At 36.7% G+C, this 26,082-nt stretch overlaps 1 protein-coding gene across 1 annotated transcript in view; it reads right to left on the minus strand.

Annotated features, from left to right (window-relative positions):
• LUZP2 (leucine zipper protein 2) overlaps nucleotides 407-26,082 on the minus strand; it is a 533,060-nt gene continuing 507,384 nt past the window's right edge. Inside the window, exons 11-12 of the mRNA XM_003122913.6 lie at nucleotides 5,737-5,823; nucleotides 407-3,779 (exon numbers count right to left, since the gene is read on the minus strand). Of these exons, the coding sequence (XP_003122961.6) occupies nucleotides 3,681-3,779; nucleotides 5,737-5,823 (186 nt within the window). The 3' untranslated portion in view covers nucleotides 407-3,680. The remainder of the gene's footprint in view (nucleotides 3,780-5,736; nucleotides 5,824-26,082) is intronic.

Genomic DNA, 26,082 nt, shown 5'->3' on the forward strand with positions numbered 1-26,082 from the left:
TTTCCAGAATGATATTTCAAAAAGGTTCTTAGATGATAAAACAAAGAAACAAGTACTATTTTAAAACATTAATACGTGTTTTCGATTAGTTTATGTAGGATTATATACATTGTAGTCTTGGTAACAAATCTTTATTGATTAAAAATAGGCTGCTTTTGGGGCAGCCTGTAGTGGTACAGCAGAAACGAATCCAACTAGAAACCATGAGGTTGCAGGTTCGATCCCTGGCCTTGTTCAGTGTGTAAAGGATCTGGCGTTGCTGTGAGCTGTGGTGTAGGTCACAGACGTGGCTTGGATCCCACGTTGCTGTGGCTGTGCAGCTGCAGCTCCAATTTGAACCCTAGTCTGGGAACCTCCATATATCATGGATGCGGCCCTAAAAGGACAAAAAGAAAAAAAAATAGGCCGCTTTTTAGTACCTTTTATTCTTCACCACTTGACCATCAATATTCTATAACATAATCCAGATGAACAAATAGTTTGGGGAAATTTAAGACTGTACACAAGACTAAGATGTCTAAGAAGTCAACAAATATGTTTTCATTACTAATTCTGACCAGCTTACCATACTCTCTGATTTCAATAATAATTTCAGTCTCTGCTGTAAGTAGTGCTAATTACAGTAACTGAACTACAAAAATAAAACCATTATAGCAGAGTTCACAAATATTGTTTTAATCCAGCTATTCACACTGTCAGTCTAAAACAGTAAATGTCTCCTTCACATATAACTTAGACTTCTAATCCAGTCCACTTTATAAGCAGAAATGTCTCTCAAATAGCACTTCAATGCTAAATATGTGACTAAAGAAGGAAAAAAAAATAGCCATGGAATATATTCAGTGTTCAGAGATTTGAGATCACAGAGAAGTTAATTTTTCACTTTTCATCTGAGAAAGTTGGCATGGGATAGATATAGTCAGCTTTCATTTCGGTCTTACACATTTTAGGCACTAGTTTAATTTATAGAGTTAATGCATATAAAAGGAAACACAAAGTCCAAAACCAATTCCCACCTTAGAATGAATATATAGCACTGATTAGTATTTTTAAATAACTAGAGAGAAATAAATGGTTAGTTCTGGTAGTACCTGAATTAAAATGTTATCCCATTGGAAAGTATATTTGTTTCTCAATAGGAATCAATTCATACTACGGAAAAATATAAGTAATTATTCACTTCTTACCATCACAAGTACCTAACATAATGGTACTATCTATAATCAACATTTTGGTTATTTTTTTCTCATATGAGAATAGTTGGGCTATGAATGTTAATTCCTCAAAAACAGTAACTATTTAGATAGATGCAAATTAAAGAAATAATAGGAGACGGCACCTCTCTTATGGGCAAAAGCCACACATGTAACACATTTTAAACCTCTTCGATGCTATTTTAAAACAATTAAAGGATTGAGAGAAATAAATAAAATGTATTCATTTTATTAGTATGCATTCATTTTTTAGCATGTCTATGTCGTCATAGTACATTTAAAAATCCTGTAATTAACTGTTAAAAGTAACTCCCAGAATATTTCTTAAAATATGCATAAAGCTCTTCTACTGCAAATTCCTTTTGTTTTTAAACAAACAATGCAATCAATATACTTCAATAAACTCTGCAGGATGCATAATGCTATCTATCGTTAAAGATAAAAAGTGGATACATTATACTCAAAGCCCATTTGATCACACCAGTAATTGAGGAGCAAACTGATTATATTTCATGTAGTAGAATAGGAATTTAGAGCATAGAAAAATAATTTACATGTGAAGCTGTTCAAATTTGATTAATAGCAAGCCAAATTATCTTGTTACCTATAAAAATTTCAGACATCAGCCTGAAGATTCCTTATTATTTCCAAAGATTCCTTAAAACATACTTTGCTGAGGTGAAATGATAATTAACTTTCCATAGGATTCATACACTCTAGGAGGGAAGTTAGAGCCATGGGTGGTGGTAGGAAAGTAAACCTAAATTAAAACTAAAATTATCTACTTCCCTTTCAAAAATCTTTAGAGACGGTAAGGGTTTCTAGGCACAGTAGGGAAATTACAAGGAATAGGACTTGGGAAACGAGCAATATTCCATCTCATAGATTAAATGATTTCTAGAACTGAGAAGGTGTCAGCAGGAACTTCAGACCCTGCTATTTTCTCCTGTCCTGGATATTTCACCTGAAAACATTATATAAATCATCTGTAAAACTAGTTATCTTTCTTTCTTAGGTAGCGTGTAATATGAAAAACACTCATGAATGTCACTGAATTACTCAGCAATTACAACTGCTACATGAAAGTATCAGAGTTTTACTTTTACTTTTAATGATAGTTTGACATTTCTCCAGATCACTAATTTTCTTCAACTATGTCAATGTGATCAAAGTGGTACCGTTCTACCTCAGAATTTAAGTTCATCTACTGATTACAAGTTTCACTATAGTGAAATATAAAGCACAGGCTGCCAGGATACTGTGTTCCAAATGTAATAATTGTGGCCTGGCACATCCATTCTATAAGACCAAGGGTTTAATATGCTTTTTTTGCAAAACAGATCTAACCATCAGAAGTGAATATTGTTTGGGGCAGACCATTCTAACTGCATCATTTAAGCCATTGATTTTAGCCTGCAAGTTTAATGCTATATCCATCTCATCAATCAGTGTCAATTCCTCCTGCTTGCAGGGTAGGTTCACAGTATTTGAGAATGAATTTTATTTGATCAGCAGTATTCTTATTCAGAAATCTCACAGCCATTGATTTGTTTTAATAATATGCATTTGTTTTCAAAATATACAAATTGGGATTCATTTCTGGCTGTTTTACTCTCATCAAATCCCCATTTTAAAATGTATATTTTCTGCTTTCATTTTGTATTTTAGACCTTCTTTCCATTCCGCATTCTGTTACCCAATTTCATATCAAAAATCACACTGAGTATTAAACAGCTTGAATTCTAATTTGGAGTAATTCCAGTGGACAACCATAGGGGTGTGTCTATAGAATGCCAAAAAATCTAATAAATTTTGTCAGGAACTTAGTCATTCATCCTTGATATTTTGTCTACATCATACAAAACCTATTTAATGAATTCTGTTATACTGACTAAATCCCTGACAGTTTTCCTTGATGTTATATTTAAACATGGTTCTGAATAATAATAATAATGAGAATAGCAATGAATGCCCTTATATAAATAATATATTTGGGTCAGCACAGATTCCAACCTCAACCAAAGCAACTCCCATTTAACCGGCATGAAACAAACTCTCCATGATATGGTTTCAATTTGGATTCTAAGAATGCTGAGGATTCACAACATTTAATCATTCTTCAGTTGATTTCAAAAACTAGATCATCGAAGTACTGGATACCCAAATGAACCAGAAGAATTTAATGTTATACTGCACTTGAGTTCAAAAAAGACCAGTTTATATTGGGCAATTTATTGATGACAATGACTATGTATGACTGTGGATATCCATTTTAATTAGGTTATTGCTTAAGGATCATAATTGGCCTGGAATCTTTTGGAAAAGTGGTAGACTACTTTATAAAGTTACATAAAACTGTGAAAAAGTTGCATGCTTTAAAAACTTAGTATTTCCATCAAGCTTGGGGTCTAAAAAGAGTATGAAGACAATAGCAAAGGGATGTTTTTTAACACAGTTTCTTGGTATTTACAGTAGTTTTTCTCTAGTTGCCTTCCCATCAGTGGGGGTCAATTGTTCTGGATTTTTTTCTTCTTCACATTCATTACAAGGAGGCACTGGCACATCCTGTCAAACAATACATTAAAGACACTTAGGAGAGTCAAAATAAAAATGTTTAATGTAAAAATTAAAATCCTAACAGAATAACTCATAATCACAGCAAATATCTTACAGAAAACTAATGTCAGACCAAAAATAAGTGTAAATATGTTAATACTGCTATGTTATAAAAGCACATAAAATACTTTCTACAAATGGCAAAATATTTCACAAACTATTTTGAGCAAACTGCCCAAACCATTAAACTCTGATTAATCTAATCTCCAAACTGAAAAATATTGTGTTAAGAAAGATGAATCCTAATAATTGCTATCATGTAATATATTTGGTCAAATAGAGAACAATCAGATAGAAGTTCAGAATTAAACTCCAGAGTCATGTTCCTTTGTTACTTGTTTTTGTGGGGGATATATACATCTTTCTACCTTCTCTGCTTTCTCAAGTTTTCTTTTTATCTTCTTTGTCCTATAAGGTGTGTGTGTGTGTGTGTATACATATATATATATACATATATATATATAATTTTTGTTCTCTTTTTTTTTTTTTGGTCTTTTGTCTTTTTGTCTTTGTTGTTGTTGTTGTTGTTGTTGCTATTTCTTGGGCCACTCCCGCGGCATATGGAGGTTCCCGGGCTAGGGGTCCAATCGGAGCTGTAGCCACCGGCCTACGCCAGAGGCACAGCAACGCGGGATCCGAGCCGCGTCTGCAACCTACACCACAGGTCACGGCAACGCCGGATCGTTAACCCACTGAGCAAGGGCAGGGACCGAACCCGCAACCTCATGGTTCCTAGTCGGATTCGTTAACCACTGCGCCACGACGGGAACTCCTGTTCTCTTTTTATTTTTTTGTTTTGTTTATTGGTTGTAAGGGAGGGGTGAGATGCCTCCATCACCCTTTTCTTCTAGGACCTCAGCTAGTCAAACAGCGGCAGATACAGTGGTTGGTGAAAGGTTCAGAGGTAATAGGTGAATGATGTATCTTGTATTAGGTAATACATCCTCCCTCCTTTAGCTAGAGAAAGAGAGAAAATCATGGAATCCAATGGCTTCCAAAATTACTTTCTCAAAATTACTAATGATTAGAGAAATGCAAATTAAACTACAATGAGATAGCACCTCACACACATCAGAAGGGCCACCATTAACAAGTTTATAAATAGCAAATGCTGGAGAGGGTGTGGAGAAAAGGGAACCCTACTTTACTGTTGGTGGGAATATAAACTGGTATAACCACAATGGAAAACACTCTGGAGTTTCCTCAGAAAATTATGTATAGAACTACCTTATGATCCAGCAATACTACTCCTTGGCATATATTAGGGCAAAACTTTCATTCAGAAAGATATAGGCACTCCTATGTTCATTGCAGCACTAGTCACAATAGCCAGGACATGGAAACAACTTTAATGTCCCTCACAGATGAATGGATTAAGATGATGTGGTACATATATACAACGGAATACTACTCAGCCGTAAAAAATGTCATTTGCAGCAACATGGATCTAACTAGAGACTCTCACACTAAGTGAAATAAGTCAGAAAGAGACAGACAAATACTATTGATATTACTTATATCTGGAATCTATATTTGGCACAAATGAACCTATTTACAAAGCAGAAACAGTCTCACAGTCATAGAGAACAGACTTGTGGTTGCCAAGGGGGAGGAAGGAGGAAGTGGGATGGATGGGGAGTTTGGGGTTGGTAGACACAAACTATTACATTTAGAATGGATAAGCAAATGAGGTCCTTCTTTATAGCACAGGGAACTATATCCAATCTCTTGGGATAGAACATGATGGAAGATAGTATGAGAAAAATAATGTGTGTGTGTATATATATATGTGTGTGTGTCACCATGCTGTACAGCAGAAATTGACACAACATTGTAAATCAACTATACTCAAATAAATAAATTTTTTTTAAAAAGTGCTTTCTGACACTCAAAACAAACAAAATACCTGTAGGACAGGTTCTGATTCTTTAGTGTCATTGCTTGTGGTCATTTCTTCCTGCTTCGTTGGGCACGTGGTGCTCTCCTGTAAAAGCTGCAATAGAAAATAGGTCAATGAAGTTAAATTAAATGAAGGACGGGAATAGGAAATTTCCCTTGAATTCTTCCCATTGATAAACTTCCTTCCCTTTGAGACAGCTGAAAGGTCAAGGCAGGGACAAAATTATCATAACATGAATAGATCTTAGGGAGAGAGCAAGTGTTCATAAGCATTCATGGTCCATTTGAGGATCTCAAGTGATGCTTATGAGAGGCAGCCAAAACAACAATAAAATTCAATTCAAATGAAAAATACTTTCTTTGCCAAAAATTTTTTTTGAAAGGATAACAAAACTACTATATTATATATCCATGATGTGTCTAGATCCTAAGATTTTAATATGTTTACAGACTGTATGCTTGCAGGAACATCAATATTGCAAATCAGGAAACAATTTAAACAATATGATCATTGTAAAAAAAAAATCTGAAATCGCAATTAAATAGTCAGGAGACCAAAAGGGAGCGCTCTCATAACAATATCAGAGTCCAACAAAAGGAAGAAAGTCTCCTTGTCTTTCCAGGCAACAGCTCACCTCATGAGACGCCATGTCCTCTTTACTATAGCCCACCCAACTTTCTCATCCCCTCTAAAAAAGAGTTCTTCCTTTGCATTGTGGGGAGTTGTACCTCACTCATCATGATTACAGACCCCAAAATGTAATTCTCTGCATATCACAAATAAACTCATCCTTGTTGAAGATATATCTGCCAATCTATTTGTTTAACATCAACATCACCAACCTGTGTAGCTAAATATCTTCAACAGCTTAAAAAAAAGGTTATTTCGGGGAATAAGACCCCGTATTTTACTAACCAAGAAATCTCATCTCATGTATTAGCCTCAATAGTCTTGAAGAAAATGAATTACTGGCAGCATAGTCTAGTTGGCCTTCATTTTCACTTTAACCAAGGTTAAAATATTTAATTTTTCATCCCTCCCTTCTTTCTTCCTTCATCCTTTGTCCCTCTCCCCTCTTCCTTTCCTACTGCTTCTCATTCTCCCCTTCATTCCTTTTTTTTCATCCTTTTATTTTTTTAACACATTTCAAGATAACCATAAAAAACATGTAGTGTAAGAATATGGTTTTTTTTTAGTGATTTTTCTGTAATCCTTTTTCTGTATGAAATATATAAAATGGAAACTGGAGGTTTAATAGTTCATGGCCACTATGTAACTCTAAACTTGAACAAGTCAGTTTCTTTCCTTGGTGTCAAAAAAGGAGGATACATAAACTGGCTTTGAGGTCTAACATTCTATTAATTCTAGGAGTGGCTGATAACTAAAGAAGTTGTATAGGAGATTTAGCCTACTCCAATTCAGATTTTAAAGCAAAGTTATTTTTACATGCTTCCTATTCGCACACTATATGAATCTTACTTAAACAGTCTCCATGTTACTTTACCCTCTGTGCCTGTGTGGTTTGCTCCCCCGTGCCTCCAACTTCATGAAAATCTTCACTACGAGATCCCAAACACCTGCTACTGGTTCCCTCCCTAGCATTTTGTGTTCACTACTAGATAGACTCTTCAAGCTTTCCTGCTCTAAAGATATAATTCATTAAAAACATTAGCACTTAATGGTTTTATATGTATATGCAAGTGTGGCACTTCCATACACTATAAGTTCCTTAAAGATAAGAGGCCCTAGATATCACCTAGATGCCTATTAGGTAGCAAGTGTTCAATATGTAATCACTAAATAAATAACATGGAGTTCCTGTCGTGGCTCAGTGGTTAATGAATCTGACTAGGAGCCATAAGGTTGTGGGTTCGACCCCTGGCCCCACTCAGTAGGTTAAGGATCCAGCGTTGCCATGAGCTGTGGTGTAGGTCACAGACAGGGCTCAGATCCTGCGTTGCTGTGGCTCTGGCATAGGCTGATGGCTACATAGACCCCTAGCCTGGGAACCTCCCTATGCCATGGGTGTGACCCTAAAAAGACAAAAGACAAAAATAAATAAATAAATAAATAAATAAATGAATGAATGAATGAATAAATAAATAAATAACAGATGAAGAAAACAAATATTTGCTATGAAAATATTTCATTCCTTCAGAATTTTCATAATTCCTGAGGTTTTTATATGATGAGATTTAGGTTTATTTGATACAGGCTCCAAAATGGTTGCACAAAGATAGCTCTTTCTGTAGTTTTTATTATAACAATGCAACCGACCTTTGTTTTTATTATACTAGCATTACGCCTTGGAAAAATAATAACTAAAATAAATGTACAAAATCAATCTCAAAATGTAGAAAGTAACCTGCAGAGTGTAAGGTTAGCCAAATATCTATTTTGGCTTAATGGAGTTCGTTAGTCATACAAATTTGGGGAAAAATTTATTTGATCATTAAATTGTGATACTTAAAGTAGTTCTTCTCAGGGTCTTTAACACCCAGTTTCTCAAAACTTTGCTTTTGAATGATATGCCCACATAATCATATAGGACGATTGTTAAAAAATAATACTCCTGGGTGATAATTCAGTCCCATGAATACAGGACTTGAATTTTTAATTAGTAATCCAGCAATTCATATGCACAGTGAAATTTGAAATCCACTTCTTTGTAATCAGTTATCTCTTAGGAGATATGATATAACCATTTCCCAAGTCTATTTTACCTTAAAATCTTTTTTAGTGTGTGTGGAGTATTACTTGAGGTCATTATCATAAGAAGGATACCACAGGATTTGCAGTGGAGTATGTTCTTTTATTGATGCAAGCACAGCCAACTATTTGAGGCAAGCCTTTGATCATCTGAACAATGAAAACTTATTAAAGAAAATATTGTGTGGCTGGAAGACAGATCCAACCTTTTTTGATACTTTGATATTATAATGAACACTACCTTTAAATTTATTTTTTTCTGTGTCTCACTGTCGTTGTGGAAACTTCATGAGATAAGGTTCATAAAATTCCTAGTGTTTCTCAGAAAGGCAACAGTATTATAACTTGTAGGTATTATGCATTAATAAGCATCTTATCAACTTTATAGGCATTGATGAACAGGCATTCACTTGGTGAGAACATAAAGGAGAGTTCTCTTTGTGGAGTTCTGTTCACTCTTGCAAATATCACTCAGGTTGCCAAAAATTCCAGAGAACTGTAGTTAAGGAAGGCAAGAAGTCCCATTTCTAATATTGTGGTATAAAGGTAGTTGTGTCAAATGGTAAAAAGGGCTTGGAAGTAAAATAAATTTTGGTTCAAGTTTTAGCTTTGATATTTATTTACTGTTGATCTTGATCAAGTAATTTGATCAGTTATCTCTGTGTCTCAGATTTTTTGCTATAAAATGGGGCTGCTTCCTCATGGGTTATTTTGAAGATAAATAAAAAAAACAATAAAATATTCAGCATAAATACTAACAAAGTAAACATTCTCTTGATTTCTCTATTATTATTATTATTCTCATTGATGATTACAAAACAATGAGTTGACAATGACATTACAAATTTAAAGTATGCTGCAGAATCAACATCTGTGCAATTCCCACACGTAGAGGAAGAAGAGGAACAGGAGACAGAAGAGGAAAAGGAAAAGAGAAAGAGAGAAAGAAGTGAGGACTTGAGAATATGCAAAAAACATTTATACTTGCACCTCTCTTGTGACACAGTAGATAAAAACGATAAAAAAAATAATGCAATTAATGTTTTTCTCTTGGAGGAAGACCAAGAAGAAAATAGAGGTGTTTCAAGATTATACAAAATTGTGTTTATATATTTACAGATTTAGCCATAAAACATGGGTTTGAAATTGTATTCAGAATCACTTCATATAGAATTAAACCAATGGGTCTAATTTCTGAGAAAGCTGCCTTGGAAATAACAATGTAATTTTTAAAACAAATTCTCTTCATTTAGAGAAGCTCTACTACAGAATGAGAGGTGTGGTTATTGATAAAAAAAAAGGGGGGGGAACTTACTTTAACTGTGGGCAAGAAAGTTATCCAGAGTGGACAGAGTTTTAAAGGAAAAATTTGTAGTAATTTTTGCTTCTGACAATGAATTTTCTTTTTGTTTTTGCCTTTTATGACCACACAAATGACAGGGAAGGAAAGAGGAGTAATTGGTCTCAGTCACCTGGAGGAATTAAACAAATGCTTCTTATGCATCTAAGACATGTCACACAAATTCACTATGCATATTGATTTTGTATTTTTAATATTTACAGAAATTATTTGTGAGTGATATCCCTTTTTCAGATGACTAAAATGAAGCCTAAGAAGATAACAGGAATGTCCCCTGATATCAGTTGTGAGAAAACTAGAACTTAAGCACAAACATGCTTGACCCCAAACCCTGTGCTCTCCTTTTTACTGATGATGCCACTGAACATGACCTAAGGGCACTTACCCCATCTCACTTTTAATTTTCTCTTTTGTATGTCCTTGTTTATGCATTTATTTCATGATTTTCCCACAAGCATATAAGAACTATTGTAAAGACCGTGTCTGTCTTTTACACCGCTCAGTTTCCAACCCTCAAAGAGTATCTGGCTCAGAGTAGATAAATGATAACTTAGTAAGCAGTAGGTACATATTGGGGGCCAATTAATCAGTGAGATGTATTATCAAAAAAAAAGAAATATGACTCTTGGTTAATTACCATGACATAGGATTTTTTTCATGAAGCAGCTGAGAGAGGAATTGATCCTTGAATAAGGGGTAAAGTTTTATGTGGCAGAGTTATACAGACATAGAAGTAAAAGTAGACATGTGATGAAGAAGAGCACATCAGAGGTAACGGCGATGAGGTCGAGTGAGATAAGAATTGCTGAGAGATGCCCAGAGTAGGGACAAAGCACCAAAGAACTTAGAAGCCAACCAGTGATGTCATCTTTGATTTAGCAGTTATGAACAGATGATTATATTGTAAATATCCTGCAGTAATATGCCTACTTTTCTAAAAAAATGTACAGGTTAATGCTTCTCATGCTAGAATCAAAAGAGATACATGAACAGGATTCTAAAGTGATCATTCTGTATAATACCATCAGTAGAACCTTCTTCCTTCAGTGAAAGGTTTGGAATCCCTGCCATTTTTATAAGCACTCCTGTCTCACTTGTACTATGCTGGAAATCACCAGGACTTGTAAAGACAAATCCCTTTCCTTCTCTCACTGGGCTTACATGAAACTGAAACTTTGCTAAATTTTTTCGGATATTAGATTTAATATCCAAATATGTGGAGTTGGAATTCCAGAACTTATTTGACAAGTCCATTACCAAATTATATAACTCAAAGAATAATACCAAAAGAATTATTTTTCAAATGATCCATGTTCTCTTCATGCCTAAAACTTATACACTATATACCATCCAAGTATGTTTAAGTTCCCATCACAAGCAAGATATATTAAAATTTTATCACTTCGATGATCAGGTATCTCAACTCCCTTTGATATGCACAATCTAAGTAAAATAGCAACAACAAAAACAATACTTTACACAGTTTCACTGTTATGTGTTTTTTCAGTAGACGTCTTTTAGGATGATGTTAGCCTGGAAAAATGAACTTACAGATGATGGGCTGTCAGTTCTTCCATGGCTAAGACTATAAATCATTTTTCAGTAAAACAATTCAGTATGTTAGACTTCAATCCTTTCATTGATAATGGGGCTTATCCCTTTATTTACTTCCTAGATCACTGAACTATGAACTAATAAAAGCCTGATCTTGCCTTTTCCCAATCCATCTGCAGCTCAGCCTCCAAAAATGTCTTCCTAGCATATAGTCAGTCCAAGATGCTAACTCACTGCATAACAATAATCAAATCAAATCAGAAAACTCACCCCACATACAAATTTGTGATTTCCAATTGTCCATAAAGCACATGCATATTTAACTAGTACATAAGTTCATTCATAATATAGCTACAGGGAGTTCCCTTTGTGGTTTATTGGAAACGAATCTGATTAGTATCCATTAGGATGGAGGTTCAATCCCTGGCCTCTCTTAGTGGGTTGGGGATTCAGCATTGTGGTTAAGCTGTGGTGTAGGTTGCAGACGTGGCTCAGATTACAGATTGCTGTGGCTGTGGTATAGGCTGGCAGCTGTAGCTCCAATTTGGGATTGATGGGTCATATGGTAGTTCTAATGTATAGTTTTCTAAGGAACCTCCATACTGTTCTCCATAGTGGCTGTAGCAGCTTACCTTCCCACCAACAGTGCACAAGGGTTCCCTTTTCTCCACAACCCCTCCAGCATTTGTTATTTGTGGACTTATTAATGATGGCTATTCTTACTGGTGTGAGGTGGTATCTCATAGTTTGATTTGCATTTCTCTAATAATCAGGGATGTTGAGCATTTTTTCATGTGCTTGTGGGCATCTGGATATCTTCCTGGGAGAAATGTCTTTTCAGCTCTTTGCCCATTTTTCCATTGGGTTATTGGGTTTTTTTGCTGTTGAATTGTATAAGTTGCTTGTATATTCTAGAGATTAAGGCCTTGTTAGTTGCATCATTTGAAACTATTTTCTGCCATTCTGTAAGCTGTCTTTTTGTTTTCTTTATGGTTTCCTTTGCTGTGCAAAAGCTTGCCAGTTTGATTAGGTCACATTGGTTTATTTTTATTTTATTTCTATTGCTTTGGGAGTCTTACCTGAGAAAATATTTGTAAGGTTCATGTCAGAGCATGATTTGCCTATAATCTCTGCCAGGACTTTGATGGTGTCTTGTCTTATATTTAAGTCTTTCAGCCATTTTGAGTTTATTTTTGTGCATGGTGTGAGGGTGTGTTCTAGTTTCATTGTTTTGCATGCAGCTGTCCAGGTTTCCCAGCAATGCTAGCTGAAAAGACTGTCTTTTTCCCATTTTCTGTTCTTGCCTCCTTTGTCAAAGATTAATTGACCATAGGTGTCTGGGTTTATTTCTGGGTTCTCTATTCTGTTCCATTGGTCTATATGTCTGTTTTGGTACTGGTACCACACTATCTTATGACTGTGGCTTTGTAATATTGCCTGAAGTCTGGAAGAGTTATGCCTCCTGCTTGGTTTTTGTTCCTCAGGATTGCTTTGGCAATTCTTTTTTTTTTTTGTGGTTCCATATAAAGTTTTGGATTGTTTGTTCTCGTTCTGTGAAATATGTCATGGGTTACTTGATAGGGATTGCATTGAATCTGTAGATTGCTTTGGGTAGTGTGGCCGTTTTTACAATATTAATTTTTCCAATCCAGGAACATGGAATATCTCAATTTTTTTACATCTTCTTTAATTTCCTTGATTAATGTTTTATAGTTCTCAGCATGTAAGTCTTTTACCTCCTTGGTCAGGTGTATTCCCAGGTATTTGATTTTTTGGGGGGCAATTTTAAAAGTTATTGTATTTTTGTATTCCTTTTCTAAAGTTTCATTGTTAGTATACAGAAATGCGACTGATTTCTGAATGTTAATCTTATATCCTGCTACTTAGCTGAACTTGTTGATCAGTTCAAGTAGTTTTTGGGTTGAGTTCTTAGGGTTTTCTATGTATAGTATCATGTTGTCTACATACAGTGACAGTTTTACCTCTTCTCTTCCTATTTGGATGCCTTTTATTTCTTTTGTTGGTCTCATTGCTGTGGCTACTAATTCCAGTACTATGTTGAATAGCAGTGGTGGGAGTGGGCATCCCTGTCTTGTTCCAGATTTTAGTGGGAAGGCTTTCAATTTTTCTCCATTGAGTATTATATTTGCTGTGGGTTTGTCATAAATGGCTTTGATTATGTTAAGGAATGTTCCCTGTATACCCACTTTAGTGAGAGTTTTGATCATGAATGGATGTTGGACAATGTCAAATGATTTTTCTGCATCTATTGAGATGACCATGTGGTTTTGACTTTTCTTTTGTTAATGTGGTGTGTGATGTTGATTGATTTGCATATGTTGAGCCATCCTTGTGCACCTGGGATGAATCCCACCTGGTTGTGGTGTATGATCTTGTTGATATGTTGTTGGATTCAGTTAGCTAAAATTATGTTGAGAATTTTTGCATCTGTATTCATCAACGATATTGGCCGATAGTTTTCTTTTTTGGTAGTACCTTCATCTGGTTTTAGAATCAGGGTGTTGTTGGCATCATAGAATGTCTTTTGGAGTGTTCCTTCTTCTTCAGACTTTTGAAAAAGTGTAAGGAGGATGAGTATAAGTTCCTCTTTGTATGTTTGGTAGAAATCACCTGTGAAGCCATCTGGTCCTGGACTTTTATATGTAAGGAGTGTTTTTATGACATATACAATTTAATTTCTAGTGATCAGTCTGTTCAGTTGATCTATGTCATCTTGATTCAGTTTTGGCAGGCTGTAAGTCTCTAGAAAGTTGTCAATTTCTTCCAGATTATCAAATTTCTTGGCATACAGTTGTTCATAGAATTCTCGCATTTTTTTTTTGTATTTCTGTAGTATCCATTGTGATTTCTCTTTTTTCATTTCTTATTTTGTGTTCTTTCTCTCCTCTTCTTAGTGAGTCTAGCCAAAGGTTTGTCAATTTGGTTTACCTTTTCAAAGAACCAGTACTTGGTTTGATTTATTTTTTTCTACTGTTTTTTGAATCTCTATTTTATTGATTTCCTCTTTGGTCTTTATGATTTCCTTCCTTCTGCTGGCTTTAGGTTTTGTTTGTTCTTCTTTTTCTAATTCATTTAGGTGGTGGGTGAAGTTGTCAATTTGAGATCTTTCTTCTTTTTTGAGGAAGGCCTTTTTTGCTATGAATTTTCCTCTGAGCAATGCTTTTGCAGCATCCCTTAGATTTTTGAGTGGTTGTGTCTTCATTATCATTTGTCTTGAGGTATTTTTTAATTTCTTTCCTGTTTTCCTCATTGACCCATTGTTTTTTTTTTAGTAGCATGTTGTTTGGTCTCCATGTAGTAGGTTTTTTCTCATTTCTTTTCCTGTAGTTTATTTCTAGTTTCATGCTGTTGTGGTCAGAGAAGATACTTGAAATAATTTCTATATTCTTGAATTGGTTGAGGTTAGCTTTGTGCCCCAATATGTGATCAATTCTTGAGAATGTTCCATGTGCACTTGAGAAGAATGTGTATTCTGATTTTTTTGGAATGTCCTCAAAATGTTAAGTCTAACTTTTCTATTGTTTCCTTTAGGATCTCTGTTGCCTTATTGATTTTCTTTCTAGGGGATCTGTCCATTGATATGAATGGGGTTTTAAAGACTCCTACTATGATTGTATTCCCATCGATTTTTCCTTTTATGTCTGTTAATATTTGTTGTAGGTATCTGGGTGCTCCTATATTTGAGGAATATATGTTGACAATTGTAATATCCTCTTCTTGAATGGATCCTTTTATCATTAAATAGTGTCTTTCTTTGTCATTCCTTATGGCCTTAATTTTAAAGTCTATTTTGTCTGATATGAGTATTGCAATTCTTGGTTTCCTGTCTTGTCCACTGGCATGCAATATTTTTTCCCATCCCCTCACTTTCCATCTATATGTGTTCTTTCCTCTAAGGTGAGTCTTTTGTAGGCAGCAGATTGAAGGTTTTTGCTTTTTTATCCAATCAGCCACTCTGTCTTTTGATTGGAGCATTCAGTCCATTGACATTTAAGATGATAATTGAGAGGTATTTGTTTCCATTTGGTTCTATGATTCTCCATTCTTCCTTTCTTTTTTGGTTGGATGGTCTCCAATTATTTTCTGCTTGAGTACTCTTCATTTTTTGTGAATGTAATGTTCAGTTTTGATTTGTGCTCCCCTGTTTTTTAAGTATGTTAACCCCTTCCTCTTATTGTGTCTTTTAGCCTGATAGTCCTGTAGGTTCAAACACTTCATTACCATAATAAAAAAAGAATCTATTTATTTCCTTCCTTCCCTTTCCCACATTTTATGATTTTGATGTCTTTTTTAAATTTTATTTTAAACACTTTCATGATTAGTTCTGTATGCTAGCTTATTTAAGTGACTGATCTCTGACTGTGGTTTCCTCCATCCTAGTTCTCCCTCCCCCCTTTTTTTAATTTAGAGAAGCCCTTTCAGTATTTCTTCTAGAATGGGTTTTGTATTGCTGTATTATTTTAGCTTTTGTTTGTTGGAGAAAGTCTTTATTTGCCCTTCTATTTTAAATGCTATTCTTGCTGGATAGGGTATTCTAGGTTGCATATTTTTTCCTTTCAGCACTTTAAATATTTCTTGCCATTTCCTCCTGTCCTGTAGAGTTTCTGTAGAGAAATCAGCTGATAGCCTTATAGGGGTTCCCTTATAATTGACACTTTGCTTTTCTCTTGCTTCATTTAGAATCCTCTCTTTATCATTAACTTTTTCCATTTCTATTATAATACACTTTGGTTGTGGGTATTCAAATTGGCTTCAAATTGTTTGGGGCCCTCTGTTCTTCCTGTATCTTGAAATCAGTATCCTTTAGATTTAGAAAGTCTCCAGTAATAATTTTCAAATATATTTTCAATCCCCTTTTTTTTTTCTTCTCCTTTTGGAATTCCTATTATGCATAGATTGGCCCATTTTCTATTATCCCATAGGTCTCTTATATCACTTTCATGTTTTTTCATTTGGTTTTGTGTCTGTCCTGTTTGGGTGATTTCCATTGTTCTATCTTCCACATCACTGAATCATTCCTCTGCATTATTCATTCTGGTCTTTATTTCCCTCAGCTCAGTTTGTAGCTCTGCAAATGAATTTTATAGTTTATCTTGGGTCCTCCTTATATCTTCTCTTAATTCCTTCAGTATTTTCGCTATCTCCCTTTTGAACTCAAAGGCTGTCAGACTGCAGAGGTATGTTTCACTGTTGACTGATTTAGGTGAATTCTCCTGTTGCTTTAACTGGGAATGGTTTCTGAGCTTCTCTTGCTTGCATTTTTCTTTTTCTTGGTAGAGGTGCACTCCCTGTGGCTGGGAAGTGTTTGCTCTGGCATTGCTGCAGAGTACTCCCGAAGGGAGGGAGGTGTTGCAGGCCTGCTCTAAGACTGGGGGGCATTTCCTGAGGGCGGGTGGGGCTAGCCGGGTCACTCTGTAGCAAAGTGTGCTTCCCGAGGGCAGGCAGGGCTAGCCTGGTCACTCTGAGGCAAAGGAGAACTTCCCAGTGGTGGATGGGACAGGCAGGTGTGCACCTCAGTGGAGGTGCATTTCCCATGGCCAGGCAGGGCTTGTTGCTCTGGTGCTCCTGGGCCTCTGAGTTCTTCCCGAGGGTGGGTGGTGCTGGCCAGCTTGTTCTGCAGGAGTGGAGCACTTCCCTAGCACGGGTGGGGCTAGCTGGCTCACTCTGAGGCGGAGGGTGCTTCCCAAGGACCGGCAGGGTTGGCAGCTGCTCACCGTGGTGGAGGTGGGCTCCCTGTGGCTGGCAGGGCTTTCCCTGGGCTTCCAAATGGCAGGCAGTGCTAGCCGGCTTGCTCTATGGGAGTGGAGTTCTTCCTGAAGGTGGGCAACACTGGCAGGTACACATTGCGGTGAAGGTGCACTTTGCATGGCTGGGCAGGGCTTACCCTGGTGCTCCTGGGACGTAGAGCTCTTCCCAAGGGCGGGCGGTGCTGGCCTCGCTTGCTCTGCAGGAGTGGGGCTCTTCCTGTGTGCGGGCAGGCTGGGCTGGGGAAAGCTACTGTGGTGGTTGTCTTCTCGCAGGTGGTGGGGCCAGTCCACCAGGATGGCAGGTGGCTTCCAGCCAGGCGTGTATGGAGTGGGGAATAGGGGATATGCTGGGAAGCTCTGCTCTCTGCTAGCGGGTAGGCATGCATGCATGCTGGGGCACAAGGAGTATTCTATGGTGGCCCAACCCTCCTCGTCTCCCCCCACCCCACATTGGTGCCTTGTCTCTCCTGTGGGTCCAGACCTTCTCCCGGGTTCCCTCTGTTGTGTGGCTTTCCAATCCCAAGCCCTTAGCATATTACTCCCTCTACCTGCGACTCACCGCTTCCTACTCTCTTAGGTTGTCTCCACACTGCCAACCCCAGCCCACTCCCAGGGACTAACCTCTGGAGCCTAGGTTTTGGAGCCCAGCCCCAACCCTAGCATCTCAGTCTTTGGTGTCTGTGCCAGTGGTTCAGATGATCTGTGCAGCTCTCGCTCTGCTTTTCAGTTCTCAGACCTGCTGCTGCGCTTTTCTCGGTGTCTGGAGATCCCTCTGACTCAGTTGATCTTTCCGACTGTGAGGTGACTTTCCAGGGTGTGGGTTCCCTTTCTCCATCACAGTTCCCTCTCAGGAGCACCAGTCCAGTCCTGATTCCCCTTCTCTCCTCTTTTCTCTTGTTTTACCCAGTTATATCAAGAGATTCTTGCCATTTCTGAAGGTTTTGGTTCTTCTGCCAGCATTCAGTTGCTGTTCTGTGCGAGTCATTTTATGTGTAGATGTGTTTTTTGGTTGTGTTTGTGGGAGAGGGCGAGTCCCCCTGCTCTTCCGCCATCTTGCCTCCTCTCCGAAAATTTCCGTATTTTGAAAATGTGCAACAATTTTGTTTTATAATTGTTGTAAGTACAATGGTCATGTAGGTTATTCAGCTTAGTGCCTCTCACCAGTAAGGTCTGAATTTATTGTAGTAGCAATGATGATGAAGAAGACAAAGATGAATGTTGTAAACAAGCTGAAACAAAGCACTGGATACATATAAGATACTCAGTAAATCTTATCTATTGTTATATAATAGCTGACTCCCTGATGTTATATATCCAACAAATGGCCATTGCTTATATAATGATTTATATGGTCCACTCAGTTTAGAAAGAAATGTAGTTCTAATTAACTTTTTCAGATGCATTTGCATTAATACAATGCCATTCTCAAGTCACTGAGGAAAAATGGTATTATCTAATCATATAAATAATCATTACATTAATAAGCTATTTTTCAATCAAACAAGGAAACAATTATGTATTTACTACTGGCTACAACATGATGAAATGCACTCTTCTCTGTCTTTCTTTCCCTCCATATCCATTTATCTCTTCTAAGAGAGGCTGGTGTAAAAATAAATTGACACATATATTTTGGAAAATAATTTAACAATATAGATACAGTGGTTTTAAATATGTTTATGATTCAGGATATTTCACTCGGGATAATGTCCCTTAGAGATATTCTGTGAAAAAAAAATAACCCACTGTTAAAAATAAGATTTTTTGTAATTGAAGAATCTTTACACTCAGTATATTTAATATGGTGATTTGTATAACAGCAACAACAACAAAATAGAATGAATATAGTGGGCTGGTTAATTAAATAATGATAAAATAATAACATGAGATTGTGTAATTATGAAAACATTTTAGGATATTTATTAATGTGAAAAATACTTAGAGCATATAATATAAAATTATATAGGTAATATCACAGCAATGCAAAACAGAAAGTTTATGTAATACATTGTCAAATGTCAAAGCAGAACAAAGCAGAACAAATCAGGCAAGTTAACTGTTGTGCTTTAACATCTTTGTTGGTTTCAAAATAGTATACAACACATAGCTGTCTGTTTGTCCATTTAATTTTTGTTGTCTTTATCTCTATATCCATATTTCTTCCTCCTCTTCATCTTCCCCCTTCCTCTCCCTTTCTCCCCTCCCCTCCCTTTCCCCCTTCCCCTCCCTGCTTCCCTTTTCATCTTTCTCTTTTTATTTTTTTCTTTCCTCCTTTTACTTTTTTCTTGCAGGCATGGCTGACCTATCACTCTTCAGTTGGATATAACCATCCACACGTGGATTGCTTTCTGTGTATAGTTCGCCAATAGGACAATAGACAGGTTCATAAAAGTATATTTATGTTGCCAACAGTGCATAGAAACCTTTTATTTTCTTATCAGTTTGAATCTCCAATTATTTTACTTGAACTACAAGAAAGGGGCAGATGTCAATTTCCCTCATGGGTGTATGATTAAAAAATGTACTTTTACTTGGAAAGAATGGAAATATATTTAACTAACTACAGTGAATGATTAGTTATAGAAAGGAACAATTTTCTTGCTTAAGAGATTAACAAAATTAAATGGTTTTTTTGAGTATAGCACAAAATAGTATAATAAAAGGTTAGCACAAGCCTTCAAAACATTCTCTCGATTAGATAAAATTCAACCTGATATTATACCTATTCCTAGAAACTCAAGTAATAGAATATGAAGACTGATCCTGAAAGTCTGCACAGATTCAGCTACTTCAATAGGCAGCTCACCTATTAATTATATAGGAGAGCTAGGGAGGAGCACAGCTGGGTCTGTAAATTATGAAATTAGATGAGCCATGAAGGTCTTCATTAAAATGATTATATATGCTCGCTCACATACATGGTTTCACCAGCACCACCAGAATAACCAGTTTGTTTCTGTGATTTGGGCAACAAACTGCCATCTGACAAAATGTTATACTGTGGCCACAGAAGTAGGAAGAGTAACAACAAATCTTGTTGAGACATGCCCATAAAATTAAATAATTGAACCTCTGTGCATGAAAAAGAATACATAACCCCACCATGATGGGGCAGACTATAATACTGGGGTACCACTAATAATTATCAGGATTCCCATTTTAACGTGGATATAACAGGCTTAGCTATCACATACAAATGAATTTGAGTCCCACCTTCATCTCCCACTAATGAATGGAAGAAAATAAATGACAATAAATGTTGAGGTTCCTAGACTTTGGTATTTTACAGAAGAACAAAGTTAACCATTTTGTGTGGTTAAGTGAGTTTGAATTGACCAATTCAGCCTAGCCTGGAACAGCACGGATGCCTCACCATCCCTAAGGAAGGCATATGTCTCAGGTCCTGATGCTAGTTGTTGGCCTTGACACCCCACCCCCACAGAATGTGGCCCAAGAGGCATGCCTTGTATCTCCTCTAGGAGACCTGTAAGAAACTTTTCTATTTCACTTTCCCTTAGCTTGAGGTCTTTCTTTAACCTCAGACCACTATCTGACACCTAGGACTCTGCTTAACAAATGTTGACCAAAACCACCCAGCACTAAGACAGAGGGAAAAAAAATCATTGGAAAACCTACAAAAGAATAGACTCTTGCATTTTGTTTACTTTAAACCACACTCTAGAAATTCCCTCTCCAAGAAATAAAAGATGCCCTGTCTAAGAAATAAGAAAATAATACTTTATTAAATCAGATAAAATGATTTATCAGAGATTTATTTAAAGTTTTCTTTGAGTTTATATCTCTGATTCTGCTGATTACTACAACTTTGTTAATGGTATTGAACACTTGGCTCCATTTCACAAGAGATTGGTTTTATCTTTTATGAGCTTTCTCTTTGAAAATACCTCAAAAATAATTAATGCAAATTCCTAAATGGAAAACCTGAAATTCTACCAACAAAAATTATCTCTGAGAGGTAAAAAGTCCAACTCAATCTTCCTATTTAATTAATATCTAGGACAAACTGGAAGCTAAAAACAAGCATGATTTTTCAGAATATTGTAAAGGGGAAAAATTGGAATAAGTACCAAGTTATTTAGAAACATATACACATTTTGGATAAAATTTTCTCTGATGTCACTTTTTTTTATGAAATGGCTTTTTAAAATATTTATTATAGAACAATATTCTATTACTCTTTAATTTTAAAAATAGCATAACTGAGAAAGAAGTTTGAAGATTGAAAATAATGCTGAATCAAGGTGATGGCTCTGAACTTAGTTAATGGCAGACTATAGACTGGGAGAAAGGCAGGACCTGACACTATGTCCCCTAACCAGTCTCCTTTAGGTAAGTCACATTCTTTCTCTGAATCTTAATTCTTCATCCTTTATATAAATAGTTTAATTTTTGAAAATGAAGCCTTATCTTTATAATTTTAGATATTTTGGAAAATATAAGCTTCTGTTAAGATGAGCATTTTGCTTGGTGCTAAATAAAATACTAATATTTTGATAGTCTTGGTCTAGATAAATTAGATAAATTGATTTTTATCTAATGCAAAATTAGAACCTCATACAAAAAATTAACCTGAAAAATGGGATGTTGATATAGGATAAAATACGTGTATAAATCAAGCATTATGGGGACCCAGAGGAGACAGCCACTGTATCTCAGAGAATGTAGAAGGGGGTCAAAGAATTATTGACCAGATCAAGCTTTGAATTTTGCACATCACTGGCTAATTTCCTTATAATAAATATCAGCATGCACATTATTTATACTTACTGAATTTTAGGATAACCATTATTTTTTATGGCCTATTTCTTTCTTTCCTTTTTTTTTTTTTTTTTAATGGCCACACCTGCGGCATATGGAAGTTCCCAGGTTAGAGTTCAAATCTGAGCTGCAGCTGCAGTACACACCACAGCCATGGCAACACCATATTTGAGCCACATCTGTGACCTATACTGCAGCTTGCAGCAACACCAGATCCTTAACCTAATGACTGAGGTCAGGGATCAAACCAGTATCCTCACAGACATTATATCATGTTCTTAACCCACTGCGCCACAATGGGAACTCCTAGTTTTACCGTATCTACTTCACTTTTTTGTATGCTTACATTTTGTATGCTTTAAATTAAGATTTTACAGGAGGGTAAACATGGAAATTTGTATCTAATGTGAAAAGCAGAAAATAGTTCTAAAGACCTTAGGAAACTATCTATTCTGTCTACATAATCTAGAGGCATATCTATTCTTTCTTAAAAAAGACCACAGTAGCATAATGAAGAATTCCTTATATGAAGCCAACCTCTTTTAGATGCTCTGATGGAATGTAGCCCAGAATGGCAATGGTATATGGCCCCTCATCCAAATTACAGTAGATCATGACTTGCCTAGAAAATTTTGTTAACCTAGTGTCTGCCAACATCTCATCAGGGCATCAAATGTCACACAATGAATATTGGATAAACTCACAAACTAGGATTTTAAAAATCTCTGCCAAAGTTGTTTTAACATGAAAACGCTGGCATAATCTTCTACTCTCAGCTCTAGATTTATTTCCTGCACATTTTCTCCTCTCATTTCCCTAGACAATGATCTGTTGCTGAATAAAGCTCCTTTGGTCGGGGACTTGCAAGCAGGTGTAATGGCAAGAATCTGAGTGAGGAGTGCTTACAATGCTAAACATAAGCTGTTGTTGCCTTTCATTTCCTCAGCACATTAAGAAATATTAAGTGTGTGCTACCTAGAGGAGTCAGAAACACTGTAAAAATACATTCACATTGAATAGTAAGCCTTAATCCCTATGTGAAAATTAAAATAAAATGCTCAATGACTTTAATTCATTATATGCTATTAAACAATATGAGGCACATTTGTAAACTGCAGGAAAGTGGAGTGAAACAGGTACATCCTTTGTTTTCTCCATGTGATTCCAAAATTATCATTTAAGCAAAGCTGCTTTTGAAGGAATTCATACATCCCCAAAACTGATAGACCAATATGCTGATAAGCCTTTAGTCATCCATTTCAAGTTTTCTAAGTCTACCAAGAACACCCAGAGGCCATTTTCCTAAGTGACCCTGTTTTGTATAGGACATGAAGTGGAATGAATCCATGGAAATATCTAAGCATATGCATGGTCTCTAATTCCAGATTTAGAACCTTGCCCATATAAGAGATTGAGACCTTGAATATGAAAATTGCAAAGCAGTTTTTCTTTTAGACTGAACTAATAAGAACATTCATGATAGAATTGAATATTGTGTATTTAATATCTATTATATATAATCATCATGATAAACCCACAAGAAATCAACTTTAAAGTTTCTCAAAATATTTAACAGGAAAAAATACTGACAGGAAAAAAAAAACAAAACTAGGTGGGTTTATATAACAATACACATTTCCAGGCTGTGCCGCAGATCTACTGAATAATAATCTGTGGGACTGGAGCCTTACCTGTAAAAGCAGTTTTACAGGCTGACTTGATGATTCATAGGCAGGCAAAAGTTTGAAAACTATTCATCTACATTACATAGAAAAGAGATCTGAATAATAAGATCACTTTCCAAAGTGACCTGTTAGGAAACAGTAACGTGGTAATTTCCAGGCTTTCTCTACTATGATTTTTAGTCTCAGGAATCAAAATGCATCACGTTTTCTATTTATTTACTAAGAGATTGCTTGACTCTAACCAGCACTTAGTGAGGTTGCTGATGAGTGTAGAATCCTGGAATAGAAAGAGATTCTCTCAAAATAGTCCTTCTACTCTGATGCTTCATTTCCTGAATGGTAGTTTTTCACTATTCTCTCATGTAATATAACATGCCTTCTAGTAACTAATTCTATTTTCAGATATTTTTTCATTGAGTTTGGCTTTATATTTCACTGAAATCATCTCTATCTTATAGCTATTTCCCTTGGTTGCATCTGGTTTTTGCCCTGGAGAGTAAGAGTGAATAAGACTACTCCCTGCTTCAAATGATGGTTTTTAAGGTTACTTTTATCATCATGTTTTCTGTTGGGAGAAATTAATTATAATACTTAAATCAAAAATATGTATTGAGGATTTGAGACATAGCTTTTCATAAAGGGAAAGAAAGTAGTAATCATCAAGGACTTGGCATGTGCCATTGATATCCTAGGTTTTAAGCTGCATTGACTCACTGGATCTTTTAACAAGGTATATAAACTAAGGGGCTTCAATTTCTATTTTTCACAGGAAGAAAATGAGCTTCAGAGGAGTTAAGTATTTATGGAGTTCCCCTTGTGGCTCAGTGGTAACAAACCCAACTAGTATCCATGAGGATGCAGATACAATCCCTGGCCCTGTTCAGTGGGTTAAGGATCTGGCACTTCTCTGAGCTATGGTATAGGTTGCAGATGCAGCCTGCATCTGGTGTGCTATGGCTGTGGCATAGGCTGGTAGCCACAACTCCACTTTGACCCCTAGCCCGTGAACTTCCACATGCCAAGGGTGTGGCCCTTAAAAACAGTTAAATATTCATTGCTACACATTGGGTCACTTTTTGAAATAGAAATGAAATTAACCAACATTACATTCTGACTTTCCTCCTCAGGTTTCCACTCTAAGCTTTAGTAGACACTCCATTTGTCATTGTTAAACTTAGAAGTTTTTGGATGTATTAGGCTGGGAATTTAAAATAACTATGGTTAGAGCAGGGAGCACGTGCCACCTGCCATGCATGCCAACCAGTGCTGTGGGAACAGGGCCCACGAGCCACACACAGTCCAGCCGTGAAGGATAGGGATATGTGGAATTTGATGATCTTGAGTGGGATAAATGAGAGTGAGTTAAAGTTTATGAAGATTTTTCAACCTTCTTGGTGGAATACCACTTAATCTGGATCAGAAGGAAGAACCCTAGCCAGATTCAGGGATCAAAGAGAAAACAGATTCAGTGGCCTGCACTGGACTAAATGTCAGGCACAACTATGACAACTTGATAAACATTTAAAAATAATGAATTATCAATGAGATTAGATGGCAGACTAGAAGGACTGGAACTCATTCTCTCATAAAAACAACAAAATTACAATGAAATGCTGAACAACCTTCAACCAAATGCACTGGAAACTTTCAAAAAGACATCCTACTCCAGAAGACAAAGAAGAGGCCACATAAAGAGGTAGAAGGTGAGATTATGTGATATAAGCAACCCCATACCTGCCAGGTGGGAAGCCCACACATTGGAAAGTAACTGTATCACAGAGACTTACCTACAGGAGTGAGAGTTCTGAGCCCCACATGATTTCCCATGCCTAGGGATCTGGCATTGGGAGAAAGAGTCCCTGGAGCATCAGGCATTTAAAGCCAGTGGGGCTTGTGCACAGGGCCTCCACAGGACTGGGGGAAATGGAGACCTCATTCTTGAAAGGCACACACAGACTTTCAAGTGCACTGTGTCCCAGAGTAAAGCAGATTCTCCATAGGAATCTGGCTCAGACCTGAATACAGTACTTGGAAGATCTCCTGGGAAAACAGGGGGTGAATGTGGCTCATTGTGCATAAGGACATTGGAAGCAAAGCTCCTGGGAATATATATCAGTGGGTATTTCTCTGGAGGGGGCCATTTTGGGAAAATCAGGCCCCAATCATCAGTGCTGAGAAGCCCCAGGCCAAACAACAATCCAGGTGGGATCACAGCCCCACCCATCAGTAGACAGGCTGCCTAAATAGCCACCAGGCACACAGCCACCTCTAATCTCACCCAGAGACAAAGCCCCACCCATCAGATGGATAGGATTTAGCCCCACCTTACCAGTGGGCAGGCACCAGTCTCTCCCATCAGGAAACTTACAGCAAGCCCCCATACCAATTTCAGCCACAAGGGGGGCAGACATCAGAAGTAAGGGAGGCTACAACTCTATTGTCTGCAAAAAGGACACTACACCAAAAACCTATAAAAAGTAAATGGCAGAGAACTATG

The sequence above is a fragment of the Sus scrofa genome, chromosome 2, assembly GCF_000003025.6.
Source record: "Sus scrofa isolate TJ Tabasco breed Duroc chromosome 2, Sscrofa11.1, whole genome shotgun sequence".
NCBI classification, from domain to species: Eukaryota; Metazoa; Chordata; class Mammalia; order Artiodactyla; family Suidae; genus Sus; species Sus scrofa.